At 28.9% G+C, this 22,031-nt stretch overlaps 1 protein-coding gene across 1 annotated transcript; it reads left to right on the top strand.

The window, feature by feature from the left end:
• Positions 1-1,935: 1,935 nt before the first annotated feature.
• On the top strand, positions 1,936-14,980 carry LOC124939315 (28 kDa heat- and acid-stable phosphoprotein-like). Its single transcript, XM_047479799.1, is given in 7 exon segments — positions 1,936-2,130; positions 2,884-2,938; positions 10,159-10,250; positions 10,354-10,437; positions 10,511-10,545; positions 10,627-10,712; positions 14,943-14,980. Coding segments are annotated over 7 exon segments (585 nt in total).
• The last annotated feature ends 7,051 nt before the right edge of the window (positions 14,981-22,031 follow it).

The following is a 22,031-nucleotide window of genomic DNA, read 5'->3' as shown; positions in this document are numbered from 1 at the left end:
TCGAAAAATTCAGATTAAACTCAAGAACATAATATTTTAAAAATACAGTTTTCAAGCTTAATTTTTCGAATTTTTTTATTTATATTGATTTGATTTTTTCAAGAGAAAGTTCATAAATGTTATATATAATTATTCAAAATAAAGAAATCACATAATCAAGCTCAAGAACATATCAAACCCGATCAAACAAAAAAATCTAAAAAAATTCAAATTTTCAATTATAAATTGATATACATGAGTTCTGGATTCATACCAACACTTGGAGAACACTTCTTAGGTGTTTTGAAAGTTAACAAGAAGCCTGGATCGAAGCAAGAGTCGCTGGAGGTGATTTTCACAAAACCAGTTCTTGGCTGAATTTTAAAATTTTGATTTAGGTGGTTATATGATGTAATTGTTCGATATTTGTTTGATGATTTGGTTTAGAAACCATAGGGGACTATTTATAAAGCAAGTAGGTCGATCAGGAGGAGTAATTCAAGTCTGATTTGAAGAACTCCGATCTTATCCCTAATTCATGGAAGCCCTATATAGGATGAGAGAAGGCTTCTAGATATGGGTATTGTTTGAGGAGATAAGGAGAGCACGTGTACGAAATTTGGAGGAATAAGGATGGTTGTGGAGTGCGTTATCGTTCTTCTAGAAAAACTTCGGTGATAGTCACGAGTCTAGCGAGCCCTACGTCCCAACGAACAAGAAGATCGAAATGACGTCGTTTCGTTGGAAGTCATTTGCGTTCCGTCTAGGATCATCGGCCTTGACTAACGTGGTTAATCCATCCCGTTAGTTGTTCGTGTGTGGGCGGGCGCACGCGGCTTTGCAACATCCAGATGTGTGGCGCGTTCATGGGCGTTGAATGATACTTGAGCGCTCATTTGATGGCCCAAATTCCTACAACAAAAATTAAAAATCATTCCTGTTACACTGGATTATCAGATTTATTTATTTTTATTTTATAAATAAAACTTATTTAAAATTGATTTTAATCACTTTTTTATGTTTTTTCACCAAAAAATTCACAAAAATATTTCTATAATCATAATAAAATTATGATCATATTTTATTTTTTTGGATATTTTTGGAAATTTTTGGAGTAATTATTTATTTTTTTAAGTCATAAATTAAACATAATACATGATTAAATCACAATTAAATATTTTTTACCTCTTCTTTGGTCTAGTTTGGGTAAAATGAGTACAATATCTTAACCTCAAATTATTTTTAAATTTTCAAATAATTTTCAAATAATTTTCATAATTAGGGTTTAATTATCACAATAATTAACCCTAATTTGATTTTAATTCCTCATTTTGGTTATTTTGAATATAAAACATTAAAATATTATTTTAATATTAATAAAAATAATGATATTATTTTAAAATTATGGTAGTTCAAATTTTCATGTTTACAGAATGCCTCTCTTAAACCGAGTTTGAGTAAACCAAACTTTGTTTTTTAAAAAACATGGGTTTAAGGTTTGACTATAAAAATTTGTACCCTAACTTATAATAATGTAGAAGGATCAAACATGGATGGCAACGGATGTTGGTGATGAATCATAACAATGACTCATAGCTTGGGATATCATGTGATCATCCATCAAATGAATCTCGCTTGAGGATAGACTATCACAATAGTCTTATCACGCGTTAGGGAGACGACAGGGTGTTGGGGATGGATTATGATAATTCTATCATGACAATGGTTGATAATGCATATAAACAGATAGGGCTCACATGGGGAGTGCAAATAACTTTATGTGGGGAAAAGTCTTATATCCGTAAGACTACCCATTAAGAAGTAGGACTTTCTTGAGGAATGCTCTCCCGGGGATAGAATTCCACGGGGATAGAGATAAAACTCTCGAGGATAGTGATAATAATCACACCACGTCCATCAATATATGTAATTCACTGCTAGAGATTAGTCATTATAATGACTCTCGTAGATGCGTGTAATGAGATAGGACTTAATGTGGGGATGATATCCACAACTAGGACTCTTTTGGGGAATGAAGATAATTCTCTACTAAGGATGAAAGAAGATCTTTTGGGTGACTCGATAACAATCACGTTAGGTGGTGATAACAATCACGTTGTGTCCATCAAGAGATGGGATTCACTATTGAAGGTTATTCATCATAATGACTTCCATGAATATTTATCATGGAAAAAAACCTACTTGGGGAATGTGGAAATACTTGTTTTATTGGGATGATAACAATCATGTTGAAGATATAGGTTATAACAATGACCTGTAGAGAAGACATGTAATAACAGTCATTCTGACGGGACATGTGATAATAATCACTCTAATGGAGGCTAGGTGAAAACAGTCACTCTAAGGGGATAGGCTATAGATAATAACATATATAGATTCCTATCTGTTAGGGATATGTTATAATAATAACCTACATAGATGTCTATCGGAATAGGGTTTTAAGAATCATAACAATGATCTTTTGTGCCTATTAAGAAATAGGGCTTTAGAGAGGTCTTGTACAAAATGATATTCACAGCTGATTGAAATATCCTACTTCCGCAACCGACATGGAGGATGGCTTCTCCCTACTCGATTCCACCGAGGAATTCATCATTACCTAAAAGTGTACAGAGTAGGAATCAAAAGGAACCATTCTCTCCAATCTTGATGGTGAAATCACTCTCTTGACCCAAATTTTTTATTCCTTAAGTGGAACATGCTCACTCTTTATTTATTAGAAATGGGATGACTAATATGTGAAAGAACTATCTTCCTTCTAATCTAAAGTTTATGCTCTTCTTTCTAAAAATAATGCGAGAAAACTTGTCTTATTGAATTAAAAAAAAACTTCGATGTGCATTTAAAATTTTTTTCCCTTAGAAAAGCTTTGTATTACATCAGAATCCACGGAAGGACGAATCTCCTTTGGACTTCCCCATTTCTTATGGTAGCCAAGGTATTCATTTTGATGGTACTCCTGTGTCAAATATGATTCCTCAACGAAATCAATTGTGGTCAAGGCGGGACTATAATTCCAATGATACCATGCCAATGTCATGGAGGGGAGAATTTGGAGATCGATCTGCAAGATTTGGGAATTATGATGACATTCCTCCTATCCATTTATGGAGGAATTACTTAGTTTATTTACATTTAAGGAATGGAAACTATGTTGGGTTTTGTGCTCATATTTTATTAGGATTTATATATTGTAATTGGGCTTTAAGCCTTTATTGGGCTTAGGAATAGTAGTTTGGTCTTTTACATTGTAACCTAGGGTTACTTGGACCATTATTCCATTGAATATCAATAGAATGGACGACTCCCCGATGATGTAGGAATTGTGGGCCGAATCTCGTTATATCTTGTGTTCTTTATTATTCTTTATCACTTTATCTTTATATTTTCTTTTATCTTGTGTTTAGATTAGATCTTTTCTCAACAAGTTGTATCAGAGCATGTTTTGAGAATATTTATCCTAATCTATTTGTGAAGATATGATAGAAACTCTAACCATCATTGAAGAAATTGTTGTAAATTTGTGCTTTTGTTGAAGATTGTTGGCTATTTGAGAAAATGACATTGGTTGCATAAGAATTAGTCGTTGTGAAGATTTGAGTCGAAATCTTCAATTTCTAAGAATATGCTAAGGGTCGTTAAAATATTTCTTAGTTTTGGGTGACGCTCTTTTGAGAAGAAGAGAGAAGAAGACAACAAGTCTTTTGTTTTTCTCGAAGGCGGTGACGAAAAGTCGTCGTGTAGGCAGCGACACCAGAATGAAGAAGATGAGGTATATATATTCTTTTGACTTATTTTAATTTGGGACATATGGTATATTAAAATATAAAAATGAAAAAATATATATCTCCATATATATCTCCATATATATCTCTATATATATTCCATATATAGATATTATATTATGATATAATATAATATTTGAAGAGAATGAGCCATTAATCTTGGAAGCGGTCAACAACTAAGAATTTTTATTTAAGTCTCGTTTGTTTTCTAAGAATAGGTTTAAGACTTATTTATTCCAATTTTCACAAGTAAGCCTTATTTGATTTTAATCAAATTCTCAAAGTTTTGTATGCTTTGATCTTGGATTTGTATTGAGGCTTATTTGACTAAATTTCTTAAATATGGATTTTTATTTATCTACTAAGAGATTTGATATTCTTCAATATGATGATTAAAAATTGGAGTTGAAAAAAAAAGTGGAGTGCTTATTCAATGTTACAAGTTGTGGAAGACAGTTGATGTAACATGTAAGGGGGTTTTCTAATTAAAGAGGGTGACTTTAATGTTTATTTGCAATAGTGTGGTTTTGATATGTGTGTTTAAGGGCCAGATTTGGATTTCCATCAAACCTTGTGAGTAGGTTTTGATTGACAATCCCGGTAAGTGCTGGTGCGAAGTTGTCAAGTGGGTGTTGATATCTCAATGGTTCTAACAAGAATGATAATTTCTAAGGTATGAGTTGAGGGTGCACTAATCATATATATCGTTTGTTAGATTCTTTATATGAAGGATTTGACTTGAAGAATGTGGAGAACAAACGATACATCTTCATGCTTGTTGAAAACTAGTTTGAGGTTTTATTATAACCAATTATTGTTTTGGCATACATGGGTGACATTATTTCACTATTTTGATGGCTTTGACTTGAAAAAATTCTTGACTAAAATAAGTTTGGAGAGATTTTTCTTTGGAAAAGGTTATTGAAGAAGTCAAAATTAAAAGAGAGGTATAGAGAAATTCTAGCAGCAGATTTTCGCCTATAGTCGCGCGGGGTTCATAAAACTAACGATTAAATATTCAAACAGAGTCCGATTGCGCTAAGTTTTTGTCGAGAGAGTTGGTAACTCATTCCTCTACATTTTCAATGATCGGATAAAAGTTTAGACGTCTCGAAGTTTGTTTTTCTAGGGCTTAAAGTGTCTGCCTAATTTTAATTTTTATTTGACTTGTTTGGGACCAACAAGTTTGTATCTTTTTGGTTATGAACTTTTATCTTTTTGGAAGAGCTAATCAAGATGAAGACGGTGGTGAGATTATGTGCTTTACACTTGACAAAAATATGATTGATTATGGAAAGTTGTTATAAAAAAGATGTTTACCGATGACAACATTATCGTCATGTTGATAGGGAAATCCTTCGGGTCAAATTGCAAGATTGCATTGAGTTGGCGGGTGATTAAGGATTGAAACAATTCCAGTTAACACATATTATGAATGAAAGACCAGGAAGAGGAAGATGAAGACTAATTAAAGACACTTATAAGTTGAGGTGGAGACATTTGAGAGCAAATCTCAAACGACCAAGAAAAAATTATTGCATTATCTTCTAATGTGAGAAGATAAATAAAAACCTTGAGTGAGATTCCTAGTCATGAAAATGGGCTAGATGGGAGACTTAGTTAATTTGAAGGTGATGATTTTATTACTTCTTTTGTTTTATCTTAATTGTCTATACATTGTGGATCATACTTTAAATGAATTAGATGATTGATTTATCATCTTATTGATGAGATGATTGAGATCTTGAATGTGATTCCTAGTCATGAAAAAGGGGCTAGATGAGAGATTCGATCAATTCAAATGAAAGGATATTCGATTTCTTTTAGAAAAACTATAGATGATCATTTGAAGTATTGTTGAAAACAATTGAAGAGAGATAGTGAATATTGAAATAATATTCTTGGATTTCTAGGCATTTTTGGATTCAAGAAACTAGTAGATTGCAAGGAAATTTGTTCAAGAAGAAGTATGAGGTTCAAGTTCGTTGAGTATGCAACGTTCAAGGCAAGATGAGTGACAAATACTTTGTCAGATCTTAAGTTAGAGAAAAGAGATGTCGTGATAGCCTAATTTATTTGTTATGAAGTAGACGATAAAGGTTCGTCTTGGGTCTTCTCGCTTTCAATCGATATCTTATTTTGAGGAAGTAGACGATGAAAGTTCATTTTGAGTGTTTTCAGTTTTCGATAGATATCTGATTCTGAAAAAATTGACGATAAAAGTTCGTCTTGGGTCTATTCAGTATTTTGGTTTTAGTCGATTGTTGGACTTGAAAAATAAGACACTCAATTTGTGGAAAACAAAGGTAAAGATTATTTTGACTTAATAAAGAATTGTTAATTCTAGTTTCTGCATATGTCAACGGGTATGAACAAAGATTTGGGAAGAGTTATTGAATATCTCTCGTCGTTGAAATAACGTGATTACCCAAATTTACTTGGTGTTATAAACACTATAATTTTATCTTATAATACTTTTGAGCAGAAGTGAAGGTATACTGATTTATCTCGTGAATGGCTCGAACAAATGTGAAGATTGAAGTGTTGAATCCACTTATTTCTTAATGCCTTGACTTTTGTCAATGTGGAGATTGATGAGTATGGGTCATGTATTTCCTAAGGGATGTGAAATTCGTGAAGATGGAGATTGTTGAATTTGTAATTTATTCATCACATCTCAATATGTCCGGTATTCACCCAATGTGGAGATTGTTGGGTTTGGGGCTCATATTTAATTAGAGTTTATATATTGTAATTGAGCTTTAAATCTTTATTTGGTTTAATATAGTAGTTTAGTCTTTTGGCTTTTGATGTACTCCTATAAATAGATACTTTGTAACATAGGGTTATTTGGACTATTATTCCATTGAATATCAATAGAATGGACGACGATGTAGGCATTGTTGGCCGAACCTCGTTGTATCTTATATTTTTTATTATTATTTATCACTTTTTTTCTATATTTGTTTATTGTATGTTTAAATTAGATATTTTCTTAATGTCACCCAAATTTAATGGGATTGGATCTCTGCTGTCTCAAAGTGTATTTTCACTATTTTCAAAATAGTATTTTTTATTTCTTTTAAAGTAAGAGATAGAGAATAAGGTTGAGAGAGAGGGTAAGTGATAAAGCCATTGACACACGCTATGAGACAGCAGATTCGAAGCCCAATCTAATACCATCCTACTACGGAAAACAGAAGAACAACCCACCACCATCTCGAAGCCCTTACCAGAATATGAATCTTCCTTCCAAATACAATCCTTACCCAAATCACAATTCTTCCCCTACCACCACCCATTATCCTAACTAGCATTTAGCCCCTGCATTTGCACGATTAATAATATAAAAAACCGTGAAAAAAAATTACGGATAACATTTTTAATTTTATTTTTAACCGTTATAAGTTTATGGGTGGGTCAACCCACAATCCGACCCAAGTATCCATGTACTCAACATCATTATATATATATATATAGATTAGTTAGTTAAAAAGTTGAACTTATATTAATATTAAAACGTTCCGCGTTTATCAAATTTGGTGTTGAATTTAAAATATAAAATCTTTGTAGTCTAGTTGGTTAAAGAATTGTACTTATTTTGTTAGGTTTGCAAGTTCGAAACATATCTCTAGCATTTTTAATTTTATTTTTAACCGTTTTAAATTTAAAGGCAGGTCAACCCCACAATCCGACCCAAGTATCCAAATTAACCACAGCTCTCGACCCGGTAATCCGGACACTTTAAAAATTAAGCATAATTATATATATATATATATAGATTAGTTAGTTAAAAAGTTGAACTTATATTAATATTAAAACGTCCCGTGTTTATCAAATTTGGTGTTAAATTTAAAATATAAAGCCTTTGTAGCCTAGTTGGTTAAAGAGTTTTACATATACCTCTAGCATTTTTAATTTTATTTTTAAACGTTTTAAATTTAAAGACAGGTCAACCCACAATCCGACTCAAGTATCCAAATTAACCACGGCTCTCAACCCGACAATCCGGACACTTTAAAAATTAAGCATCATTATATATATATATAGATTATAATACTTCTTCTTTAACCTCCTCATCGTACGCAAATATGAATTCTCAGCAATCCCCATATGATAACTATAATCCTTCCTCTTTATCATTGTCCTCAGCAATCCTCTCTTTATGAGGAGGGAAACAGTTCTTATCTATATGAACATTAAAGATCATTAATGCAATCTGTCTCTGTACAACAATATTTATATTCTCTTTATCTAATTATTGTTGATTCTTGGATTTATTTAGTAATTTGGATTAGATTAGTTAAAGTTTAACATTTGAAACTTGCAGGCAGTGGCGGACCTAAAGGGCCGGGCCTCCCCAACCTTAAAATAATTTGTTTATATATATATATATATATATATATATATATATATTTAACAAATAACTCTTAGTCCAATTGGACTTGAAGCTGAACGATGAGGTCAGGTGATCAAACCAACCCTGGCCTCACCTTTAATTATATATAAAATAATGTAAATTATATAATAATATTATTTATTTTAAAATTATATTTATATAATAATTATACATTATTTTTTATTTATTTCAATATAATAATACAAATTACTTATAAGGGTAAATATAAAAATTAAAATAATAATATTTTTTATATTTCTTAATTTTAAACTATTTCAAAAATTTATAAAAAAATATAAATTAATATTAATAAACAAGTTAAAATAGTTACATTGGTTTTGTTCAATATTTAATATTTAAATAAAGAATTTGATATATTATTTTTATATGCATTAACATTCTATAATAGTAATCTCGAATGTTTATTCACTTGATAATATATGTTTATCACGTTTTTGTATTTTTGTTCTTATTAATATTTTTTATTTTTTTATATTCTCATAAAATTAGGCTGAAACCTATTAAATTAGATTTTTATATTTTTTAAATAATTAGTTTTTTTATAAATTTGTTTTTGTGTTGTATTTGATAAAAAAAATTATTGAGAATTACAAGTGAGTTATCACTTTGCCTACAAAGAGGAGATCAAAATATAGTTCAAGCCATGTCATTGATTGCGAGTTCGAAAAATCAATTACAAAAATTTAGAGAAGATGGATGGCATGATATTTTGGACCAAGTTAACAGTTTTTCTCAATTACACTCTCAATACTTGATATAAATGAGCATATGATAATTGATAGCAATGGTAGGCGAAGAGGAAAAGGGGAACTCATCACTAATCTTCATTATTATCGTGTGGAAATCTTTTGTCAGGTATAATAAATATTATTTCTTATTTATTAATAGTTATTATATATTATATATTATCTATTATCTATTATCTACTAATATTTATTATTTAATGCTAAGTTGTTGACTTGATTATGCAAGAAATGAATAATCGTTTTTCAGAAGTTAATACAGAATTACTTGATTGCATATCATGTCTTCATCCCAGAAATTCATTCTCCAAATTTGATATTCGTAAACTAATTCGTCTTGCCAAACTTTATTCCAAGATTTCACAGGCAGTGATTATTTATTTTTGGAACAACAACTTCGGGCTTACTTATTTAATTTGCGGGATGATCCTCAATTTTCTTCAATTGAAGACTTGAGAATTTTTGCTCAGAAATTGGTTATAACAGAAAAAACATATAGTCTTTCCATTGGTTTATCGATTGATAGAGTTGATTTTAGTTTTACCAGTTGCAACTACATCTGTTGAAAGAGTTTTTTCCGCAATGAAGACCGTGAAGACTAATTTGCGTAATCGAATGGGAGATGAATGAATGAATGATAGTTTAGTTGTATATGTTGAGAAAGATATTTTCTCAACAATTGAAAATGAGCCAATATTGCAATATTTTCAACAAATGGAACCTCGTAGAATAAATTTGTCTTCTTTTGTACCGACTAATGGACAAGAATAATTTAGTAATTGTGCTTATTAGTATTTTGTAATTGTGTTTGTTAGTATTTTTATGTAATTACCAAGTAAAATTTTAATTAAAAAATGCATTTATTTGATCGCCAAAAAAATGCTACGTTATTTGGCCCCCCCGAGAAAACATTTCTGGGTCCGCCACTGCTTGCAGGTGTTTTAATTCTGATTCATCATGTATTTTCTTAATGGATGTAGGTGCATGTTCATCTGCCCCTCCTCGCACATTTAAAAAGGTATTTATCCAATGATCTTGACTTAGAATCGATTCCGAAATAACAGGTTGAATTAACTGTCTACTGTAGTTTGAAATGATAATAACCTTTGTCCAACTCCAAATATCATCAAGAGATATATGTTCTTTTGTTTTCTTGCATATTCATTAATAGAACTCTTTTGGTTGATGTCTCTATATGTTTACTAAGAAGCTATTGTGGAAGATGAAGATGAAGATGAAGATGAAGATGAAGAGAGATCTGAGGATGAATCGGAAGAAGAGTCTTCTAAGGATGAATCCGAAGTAATTTTTTTTTGTTGTTCTTTGTTCATGAATTAGCTCGAACTTCATTTGTTTGATTGAAGATATCTTATACTTAATGTGTCTCCTTTACTAATGTTAACAGAAGCAAAAGGGTGTCCAAAGAATTATTCATATCGAGAATCCTAATATGGTGAAGCCTAAAACAGTTAAAGTTAGAAACATCGATGTAAGTTACGAAGTAGAACTATTTGAGCCTTAGAGGAAATAAGAATATGCTCTAATAGCTGTTTTTTTTATAGACTGAGAAGACAACTAAACTCTCCAGGCGCAAAAGGTTGGTACATTTCAGAATAAATTTTATTGTATTCAGTTGTATATTAGTTCTTATAGTTTTGAAACATTTCTGTTTTGACAGAGAAGAAATAGAGAAACATAAAGCCCATAAAAGGTATATGTAGTTGCAAGAATAAGGAAACAACGATCAAGCAAAGAAGGATTTAGGTATGGAATTGATAGATATATTATTAAAATGTATGTTTAAGTATTTTCCTGCAAGAATACAATCTATATATATATATAATGATGCTTAATTTTTAAAGTGTCCGGATTGCCGGGTCGAGAGCTGTGGTTAATTTGGATACTTGGGTCGGATTGTGGGTTGACCCGTTTTTAAATTTAAAATGGTTAAAAATAAAATTAAAAATGCTAGAGGTATGTTTCGAACTTGCAACCTATCAAAACAAATACAACTCTTTAACCAACTAGGCTACAAAGACTTTATATTTTAAATTCAACACCAAATTTTATAAACGCGGGACGTTTTAATATTAATATAAGTTCAACTTTTTAACTAACTAATTTATATATATAATGATGCTTAATTTTTAAAGTGTCCGGATTGCCGGGTCGAGAGCTATGATTAATTTGGATACTTGGGTCGGATTGTGGGTTGACCCGTTTTTAAATTTAAAACGGTTAAAAATAAAAATGCTAGAGGTATGTTTCGAACTTGCAACCTATCAAAACAAGTACAACTCTTTAACCAACTAGGCTACAAAGACTTTATATTTTAAATTTAACACCAAATTTTATAAACGCGAGACGTTTTAATATTAATATAAGTTCAACTTTTTAACTAACTAATCTATATATATAATGATGCTTAATTTTTAAAGTGTCCGGATTGCCGGGTCGAGAGCTGTGTTTGGATACTTGGGTCGGATTGTGGGTTGACCCGTTTTTAAATTTAAAACGGTTAAAAATAAAATTAAAAATACTAGAGGTATGTTTCGAACTTGCAACCTATCAAAACAAGTACAACTCTTTAACCAACTAGACTACAAAGACTTTATATTTTAAATTCAACACCAAACTTGATAAACGCGGGACGTTTTAATATTAATATAAGTTCAACTTTTTAACTAATATATATATATATATAATGATGCTTAATTTTTAAAGTGTCCGGATTGTCGGGTCGAGAGCTGTGGTTAATTTGGATACTTGGGTCGGATTGTGGGTTGACCCGTTTTTAAATTTAAAACGGTTAAAAATAAAAATGCTAGAGGTATATTTCGAACTTGCAACTTATCTAAACAAGTACAACTCTTTAACCAACTAGGCTACAAAGACTTTATATTTTAAATTCAACACCAAATTTGATAAACGCGGGACGTTTTAATATTAATATAAGTTCAACTTTAAAACTAACTAATATATAATGATGTTGAGTAAATTGATACTTGGGTCGGATTGTGGGTTGACCCACCCATAAATTTAAAATGTTTAAAAATAAAATTAAAAATGTTATTCGTAAATTTTTTCACGGTTTTTTATATTATTACTCGTGCAAATGCACGGGCTAAATGCTAGTGATTCTTAATATGGAATATACTTTTCATTTAATAAATAATAAATTATAGGAAAATTATATTATATATTATTAACAAGTTTGGAATATTTTTTTATGAGAAATTAAATAATTATTAATAATAACACTAATATACAAAAATTTAAAAATAAAATAAAAAGTGAGAACATCTATAAAATCATAAATTAGGCCGGTTTAAAAACACCTTAAGTGGATCTGATTTTAAACGAACAAAGGTTATTAAAATTGTTAATGTATACATAATTAATATATATTTAAAAATATTATTTTATATAAATCAACCCCTAATAAAAAATAATTTTTAAAAATTAAAAAAATAAAAAAAGTCCAAACTCAGCTTCAGCAACAACTCCGGAGCTATGTTTCCTATTTGGTTACATCATGACATTTAATCTCCTAAATACATCTCCTCGTTACTAGAAGTAATTATTTTTTAACTAGTTATAACTAATGATCTTATGAATCTTCTTTCTTCCTTATATTTAATTAGCTTCATTTTGTATCTGAATTATGGTTTAGATTATTTTAAAACATTTTTTTTATCATAATCCAATAATACCAAAACACAATGAATTTTTTTAGAGTTTTCATTTTTTAGAAGTGGAAACCAGTTCAAATGTGGAGATAATTTGTGTCTGTAGAGAATGACATTTTGTGAATAATATTAGTTGGGTTGGTGGTATTACATAGATACTGGTAGATACTGGTGAGTAATAATACACTGAAATGTAAAAAAAAAAAAAAAAAAAAAAAAAAAATTATTAATAGCAACGGAAAATAGTAACCGTCTTTTAAGCGGTTTACCAAACGTTTAAAAAACTCTTGACATGACAGGTTAATATTAATCGTTTATTTTTAAAAAGGTTGATATTGAACTTCTATATCCACGGTTAAAAACCGGTTAATATATATGGTCAATATCAACTGTTGATATAGAGGGTGAATATCGGTTTTTATTTAATAAATTTAGTTAATGATTTATATTATAAATGTTAGTTTATTAATAATTTATAAATTATGTTATATATATATATATATATATATAATATATTTTAAATTGATAAACTTTATATAATTTGATATTTTATTTTAATTAAATGATATATATATATATATTTAAATGTTCATTATATAAATTATTTATAAATTATAATATAAATGTTCAAATATATAGTTTATATATATCAAATTTTATATTTGTAAACGAAGTTTATTAAATTTAAATTATAATTAATTTTTATTTATCAATAATTAATAATATTAATTATTTATATGATCATTATTATTAAATTAATAAGTAAAAAAACTAAAGTTTTATGAAAATATACTATAAATTTATTATAAATTTAAAAACAATATATAATTATATATATATATATATATATTCTTTAATTAAATAAATATTTATAATTTGTATGATAATATATTTTAAATTTTAAAATTTTATATAAATAAATTTAATTAATTATTTAATAAAGTAAATAATATCTCATTTTAACCTCATTAATTGACATTGATCCTAGTAATTATTATATAATATATTTATATAATTAAATTTATTAAAATTTAATATATATATATATATATGATTAAATAAAAATAAAATAAAAAATGAGTCAAATTTTAACTCGTGTGCAGAGATCGTACAAGGATTTCGACTGGGTGGACTTGAAAAACATTTATGGTGGCCTTAAAATAATAACAGAAAATTTTGAAAAAAATAAATATATAAAAGTAAAATTTTACAATTTTTTTAATAATTAGAAAAAAAATGAATTATATTAATTTATTTTTTTAAATTAATGATAATGTCATTTTTTTTTGGAACCCGATTTCTTACATAGATTCGTCCTCAATTAATTGATTAATTCTCTCTCCCCACAAACTATCTTTCTTGTGACATATCTTTCCACCATTAGACCTCGTTTCTTTTGTCTTCGTCGTCGCTTGAAGTCTTTGTCGATCCTCTTAACTATGTCTTCGTCACCGCTTGAAGTCTTTGTCGATCCTTTTAACAGTGTATTTTACGTGCTTAAATAAACTCTTTTACAACAGTATTTTTAATCCCCAAGAGATCATCTTTATTGTAGTAGAATCTTTGTCTGGTTTGATTGCTCAATCAGGTTCTTCCTTAAGGTTAATAGTTTACTCAACAAATTTAGTTGTTTTGTTTCCTAGGAAATTAAATAAGACATTTTAATGTCATGCTCTCTCTTATTCTTATTGACATGAATAGTCTTATTGTAATTCATTTTAAACTTTTGAGAAACATTATAATAATGACTATGGCTAGATAATGTGTAAATAATATATAATATTGATTATTATGTTGGATGGTATCGGTATATAATTAATATAGAATTAATTATATATAGATTATTATAGTCCATTACAATGTTATCAAAATTGAGTGTTTAAAAACATTATATACTTAAATATAAAAGTAATTAAAAATAATAATAAGTAAATAACACTATAAAAAAAAATTATACTTACAAAATTAATTATATTAATTTATTTATTTAAATAAATAATAACTTAATTTTTTAATTTTTAAATATAAATTTATTTTTTATAAACTTGCGTAAAATTGTAAAATCTTATTATCTTGATTTAAAATCGTAAGAATTTCCGTATTTAAGAATTAAATAAAATAATAGTCAATCATTATATATATAATAGTCATTATCATCTAACATAATAATCAATGTATTATTTAGATAATACACACCATAATAGCCATAGTCATTCTATTATTATAATGTTTCTTAAGAGAGATCATGACAGAGAAATTAAAATGTATTTAATTTAATTTGTTAAGAGATATTCTTCTATACAAGAACAGCTAAATTTGTTGAGTAAACTATTAACCCTATAAATATAGGTCACCAAATCTTATAAAAGCTATGTATAAGGAAAAACCTGATTGAGCAAACTCGGCATATGATTGAACAAACTCTGTATATGATTTGTATATGATTGAGCAAACTCTGTATCAAATCCGACGAAGATTCTACTAAAATAAAGATGATCTTTTGGAGATTAAAAATACTATTGTAAAAGAGTTTATTTAAGCACATACAAGCAGTTAAGGAGGATCGGCGAAGACTTCAAGCGAGGGTGAACGAGGTCTTAATATTACTGGTGGAAAGATATGTTTTGAGAAAAAGAGTTTGTGGGAGAGAGAATTAATCAATTAATTGAGAATGTATTTAATCAAATATAAATATATATTAAATTTTAATAAATTTAATTATTTAAATATATTATATAATTACTATCTATTTGAACGGGTTAATGTCAATTAATGACGTTAAAATAGATAGTAAATTATCATACCAATTATAAATATTGTCAATGTTGACAGTTAAAATGATATATTATTTACTTTATTAAATAATTAATTAAATTTATTTACATAAAGTTTTAAAATTTAAAATATATTATCATACAAATTATAAATATTTATTTAATTAAAGAATATATATATATATAATTATATATTATTTTTAAATTTAAAGTATATTTCATAAAATTTTAGTTATTTTAGTTATTAATTTAATAATAATGATCATATAAATAATTAATATAATTAACTATTAATAAATAAATATTAATTATAATTTAATTTTAATAAACTTCTTTTACAAATATAAAATTTGATATATATAAACTATCTAATTGAATATTTATAATATAGTTTATAAATAATTTATCTAATCGAACATGTAAATATCTATATATATATATATATATATCAAACTAATTAATGATGTATATATAATATAATTTATAAATTATTAATAAACGAACATTTATAATATAAATCATTAACTAAATTTATTAAATAAAAAAAAGTTTATATTCACTCATTCTATATCAACTCTTTTTAAAATCGTGATATTGACTTCCTATATAACTACAGTTTAAAAACAAAAACAGTTGATATATTAATTGTTTTAAATATTGTTGATATAGATAGGTCAATATCAAGCGTTTTAAAATCCATTAATATGGAGTCAATAACAACCATTTTAAAAGCGATTAATATATATTAAACCTTTATATCAACTATTTTTTTTAAACGTTGGTATTACCCCTTAATACCAACCCCTTAAAAGACTATTACAATTTTCCGTTACTATTAATAGTTTTTTTATTTGTTAGTTTTTAGAGATATATATTAAAGTCATTGAAAAAAAAAATATATATATATATATATATATAATTATTATTTTATTTTATGTTTTTGAAAAAAGTCTACACTTGATTTATTAAAATACCAATCGGTATTACCATATACTGACGGGTTAGAATTCAATGGGCATGACTTGAATTTGTAATACCAAGAGATTCTAGCGATTAGTGACGATCAGATTAAATTCGATCGGTATTTTCTTATAACGATTGAAAATTAAGGTATTACTGATCGGTTTACCGATCGGTATAAATCTTTTTTTACTAGTGGGTAATAATAAATCTTAATCAATCTGCATTCATCCCCGGTAGGACAATCTCTCATAATATTCTTCTCATGCAGAGCCTATTAAAAGGCTACGGGAAAAAGAAAATATCCCCGAGAGTGGCTTTCAAAATAGATATCAAGAAAACTTTTGACTCTGTTAGATGGGAAGCCATTCGAGACTTTCTGGTTGTTTCTGCTTTTCCTATGATTTTTATCGATTGGATTATGCAATGCGTTTCATCATCCTGCTTTGTTGTTAGCGTCAATGGAGTCCACAGAGGCTATTTCAAGGGTGAAAATGGGGTAAGGCAAGGGGACCCCCTCTCTTCTTACCTTTTCGTAGCTATCATGGCGATCTTTGAGAGCATCTTCGCGATGTTCCGAAAGAATCGTCCATACATCTTTCACCCATTCTGTGAGGTAGAGGAGGTAACACATTTATGCTTTGCTGACGATTTGTTCATTCTAGCGCACGCGGACGTTGATTCCATTAAAACTATTAGGGCTGCACTAACGTTCTTTTCTGAGGTAACAGGTTTAACTATTAATGAAAGCAAAAGTGTGGCATTTTATGGAGGCGTGAAGGACGAAACAAAACAGGACATCTTCAACATCATGGGCATCAAGGAAGGCAGATTTCCCATAAGGTACTTAGGAATTCCGTTAACTGCAAAGCAGATCGAGATCTCACACTGCAAGCCGCTGATTGAAAAGGTAAAAAACACGATATCTGGCTGGGCAGCGAAAAAACTTTCTTATGCAGGGAGGATCGAACTTATCAAAACCATGGTTATGGGCATAGTTGGCTATTGGGCGCAGCAAATGGTCATTCCGAAGAAGGTAATGAAGGAACTCGACACACTGATGAGAAACTTTATCTGGGGTAATAGTGGAAGAGGAGGAAAAAAAGTCAAATGGACCGCTCTCTGCAAACCGAAGGACGAGGGAGGCATCGACTTGAAGAACTGTATCGAGTGGAACAAGGCTCTAACCTTCAAGCATCTGTGGGCTTTGGAGCGCAATTAGGAGTCACTATGGATCAAATGGGTGCATACGAGATTTATGAAACACGAAACCAGCATCTGGACCTGCAAAATTCACGAAGGTATGAACTGGTCTCTAAAAAAGATTCTTAAACTAAGAAGCGATATTGTATATCTTTATGACATCCGACTAGGGGACGGGAAAGGAACTCTATTCTGGCACGACCCTTGGTTTGAAAACCAGCCCATCATCGACAAGGAGCAGTTTCAAAATACTCGTATCAGAAGGGACTGCGCAAAAGCGAAAATCAGAGACATCAAATACGGGAATTGGAACTTGCTCTTGAGAAGAATTCCAGAAGGAAAGAGGATACTTGATCATATAAGTAACATACAACTACACGACAGACCGGATATTCATGAATGGAAAGCTGAGGACAATGGGAAGCTGGTATTGAAGAAAATATGGGAGGTAATCCGGGAAAAAGCGCATAAAGTAGAATGGGCTCCTCTTGTATGGTCAACGAAGATTATCCCTCGACACCAGTTCATCCTATGGCTCGCCTTCTGGGAAAGACTCAACACACATGATCGTATCAGTAAGTATATGAGCATCCCGGACGCGAGCTGTCTTCTATGCATAGGAAATGAAGAAACCATAGATCACCTATTCGGGAGCTGTTGTATTGCTTCGGAGCTTTGGGACAGATTCTATAAAAGCTTGGAGCTGATCAGTTTCCCGAGCGAATGGAGTGAAATCAAAGAAGCGGCACTACTCAAAGCCAAGGGAAATAGATTTGCAACAAGCGTGTTCAAGTGCGGCTTTGGAGCAGTGGTGTATAACATTTGGCAAGAACGGAATGCAAGGGTATATGACAGAACCCGCAGGAGCATTGACGAGTTATGGAAAGATATTGTATCGGATTGCAGCGCCCTCGTGGGAACGTGGAGAGGAATTCCAAGCACGGAGCAAAACTGGAATATCTGTAGGAACTGGAATTTACCGTTTTTTAAACTCACTAGAATTGAAAGCATTGTAAACAGATAATTCATTTACGTTTTTAGCTTTTATTCAGAATGTTACGACTTCAAAATCATTCTAGGCCTGTCTAGAATGATCTCTTAAACTCGTGGTTTTTTTTCCCGTTTTTGGGAATTTTTAATGAAATGACGCTAAGTCGTTTTCCCAAAAAAAAATATTGAAGTTATAGAGTGATGTCCCAATTCCCTCTATTAGGGTTAGAATATATGAGATATTATATTGAATATTATATTGAAATATATAAATTTTTGTCTATATAATAGACATTATATTAAACCTCTAAAAAACTAATATAAAATATTAATAAAATATTATAATATTGTGATAATATCTTACATATTATTTTATATTATAACATCCTCTTCAAATTCAACATGAAAAAAACTTGGACAATTTGAGATTAAAGACGAGATTGTGAAATATTGATGTTATATTTTTTAAATTTTATAAACTCGTGAGTGTTGAAATATATCAAATTAAAGAATAATAGTGCGTTGACTGTTAAATCAGTAAAAAATGTAGAATCCTATAGGTATTGACTGTTATGGTGAAACAACAACTGAAGAGCTCCAATATTACTCGTGAGTGTTGAAATCCATCTAATTATGAAATAGTAGTGTGTTGACTAATAAACCAAAAAATAATATAGAATTCAATGGATATTAAATGTTAGGGTGAAATAAGAACTGAAAGAACTCCAATGTTACTTGTGATTGTTGAGATTTATTTAACGACGGGATGACAGTGTGTTCACTAAATAACCATAAATAAATTACATATAATTAGATTAAGACCAACAAAATTATGGGCATTGACTGCTAAGTAAAACAACAACCGAAAAAATATAAAAGAATATGATAGAAAAAAAAAGAATATCAACATAAACATTTAAAAAAATATTATTAAAAAAATATAATAATAAATTATTAGAACTCTCAATCAATGACTAAAGTAACCATTGATAGAGACAAAGACTATGATTTTTGTATACTCAAAAACGAAAATGTGATTTTGATATCATGTTAAAATAGAAAAAAAAAATATTGAATGATAGTATATAAAATTACATAGAATATGTCTAATATAGACATTATAATAAACTTATAAGGAAACTGATATAATAATATCTTCATAATATCTTATAAATAAGTTATTTAAATTAAAAAAACATTCTCATATTCAAGAAAGAAAAGATTTAGACAACTTGAGGATGAAGACGAGACTGTGAAATGTTAATTTTATATTTTTAAAGTTTAATAAACTCGTGAGTGTTGAAGTTTATCAAATTACAGGATAAAAGTGTATTGACTGATAAATCAGTGAAGAAGGTAGAATCCAATGACATTAACTATTGGGTAAAACAACAACTAAAAAACTCCGAGATTACTCGTGAGTGTTGAAATCCATCCAAAAACGAGATGACAGTGTGCTGACTTATAAACCAACTTAGAAAGTGGAATCTCATTAGCGTTGAATATCGGTATGAAACAACAACGGAAAGAATTCTAATGTTACTCGTGAGTGTTGAGATCCATCCAACGATGTGATGACAACGTTTTGACTAAATAACCAACAAAAAAATTCATATAATTAAATTAAGACCAACAAAAATATGAGTATTGATTATTAGGATAAAACATCAACCGAAAAAAAACCTCATAAGATATGATAATCGAAGAAAATAAGAATGTCAACATAAACATTTAAAAGAAAAATATAAATTATTAAAAATATATATTAATAAATTTATTAGAGTCTTCCATCACAACTATGACTTGGTGTGCTCAAAACGAAAATAAGGTTTTGATATCATGTTAAAATAAGGTAAGTTATATATATATATATGACATGAATTCGATTCAGGCTTAGGAGACTCTGAGGGAGAGGTAACGGATCACTAAAGGATCACTACTCCAATTCATCAATCAACTAGCTAGGGTTTCTCTGGATGCAATTAGACTGTACCACTATATCTTATTAACTTTTAAGTTGATCTATTTTCATATTTAAATAATAGATATTGAATTAATGATAAACTATTAATCCATAAATTAACCATATTTGAAAAAATTTAACTATGTTCTACTGTTAGCTAAGAAGTTATGGATAGCTAATTATGTCTTCATATAGCAACATGAATATTGAGATAATTAAAAAGTAAGATCTTCAATTCATTTATTTTCAATTAATCTTTTGAAGGTGGAGTTACACATATACAATAATTGATTTGCTATCAAATGTCACTCTCTTATAGTTAGACATAACATTTGTCTTTGGTCAAGTGATAGTTTGTGTTTTCATTAATTTGTGATACTAAGTTATTTCAAATATGGAATATGTCACAAAAATAATGGTTATAATTTTTTAGAAAACGGTTTAACATTATTTCATTAAAAAATTCAAAAGTGGGAGTGTACAATAATCAAAACTAGACAAACCCTAATTTTGATTACAAGATGACAAGTAAAAAGACCCAAAAGTTTCTGAATGGTGGCAGTCAAATCACATTACAAAACACAGATTATAATGAACAAAGACTACAATCTAGCTATCCCAACCTATGTTGTCTCCATATCCGTTCTTTTGACCATATTGGCTTCTTCCACGTCTCATTCTTCTTGCGTTCTTCATTAAGGGAGATTGAATTGAAGCTGATGATGATGTTTGTCTACTCTTATTGTTTAATCTTCCTCTATATGAACTAGTACTAACATAATAAAATGTATTCTTCTTCAGGATTTCAAGGCTTTTGTAACTATTTGACTCAATTTCAGTTTTACGTGTTTGAGGATCAATAATTTTAGTTTCCTCTGTATTTTTCTTCTCTGTTGTATCTTTGATTTCATCTTCTGCCTCTTCATCTTCATTGTCTTTAGGTTTATCTTCTTCAGTATCCCCTATTTCACCAGTTTCATTGATTTCTTTATTATTTGATTCTACCTTGCTTTCTTCTTCTATATCATTATTTTCTTCCTTCTCTAATTCTTTCTTGATTTCTTTCTCTGTATTTTTTTCTTGCTGATTTTTTTTAACTTTCCCAATATGCTCTTTAATTCTTTCCATTATTGTTCTCTTTCCATTATTTTTTTTGTCTATTAATATGTTTTTGTCTATTTTATTTGAATGAGATACTGTCTTTGTTAATTATATTATTGTTATGTATAATTATATTATGATCTTGTGAGTTTTGGTACATGTTCAAATATTGATAAAAATTTTGAAATTGTTGTTTTTTTATATCATAGCCAAGGCTAATATGCTCTCACTAGCTTGATGTCTAAATTAATGGTTATGAATATAGTGAATTAGAGAATTAGAGAGCCTCTCTTTAAATCAAATGTTGAGGGTTCACTTAATATATATATATATATATATATATATATATATATATATAAATCCAAACACCCTACTTCTTATTCTTTTCAATGCTATATAGAAT

This window comes from Impatiens glandulifera, chromosome 5 (assembly GCF_907164915.1).
Source record: "Impatiens glandulifera chromosome 5, dImpGla2.1, whole genome shotgun sequence".
Taxonomy (NCBI): Eukaryota; Viridiplantae; Streptophyta; class Magnoliopsida; order Ericales; family Balsaminaceae; genus Impatiens; species Impatiens glandulifera.
The sequence above is the reverse complement of the archived record's forward strand: the minus strand, read 5'-3'. Positions and strand labels throughout refer to the sequence as shown.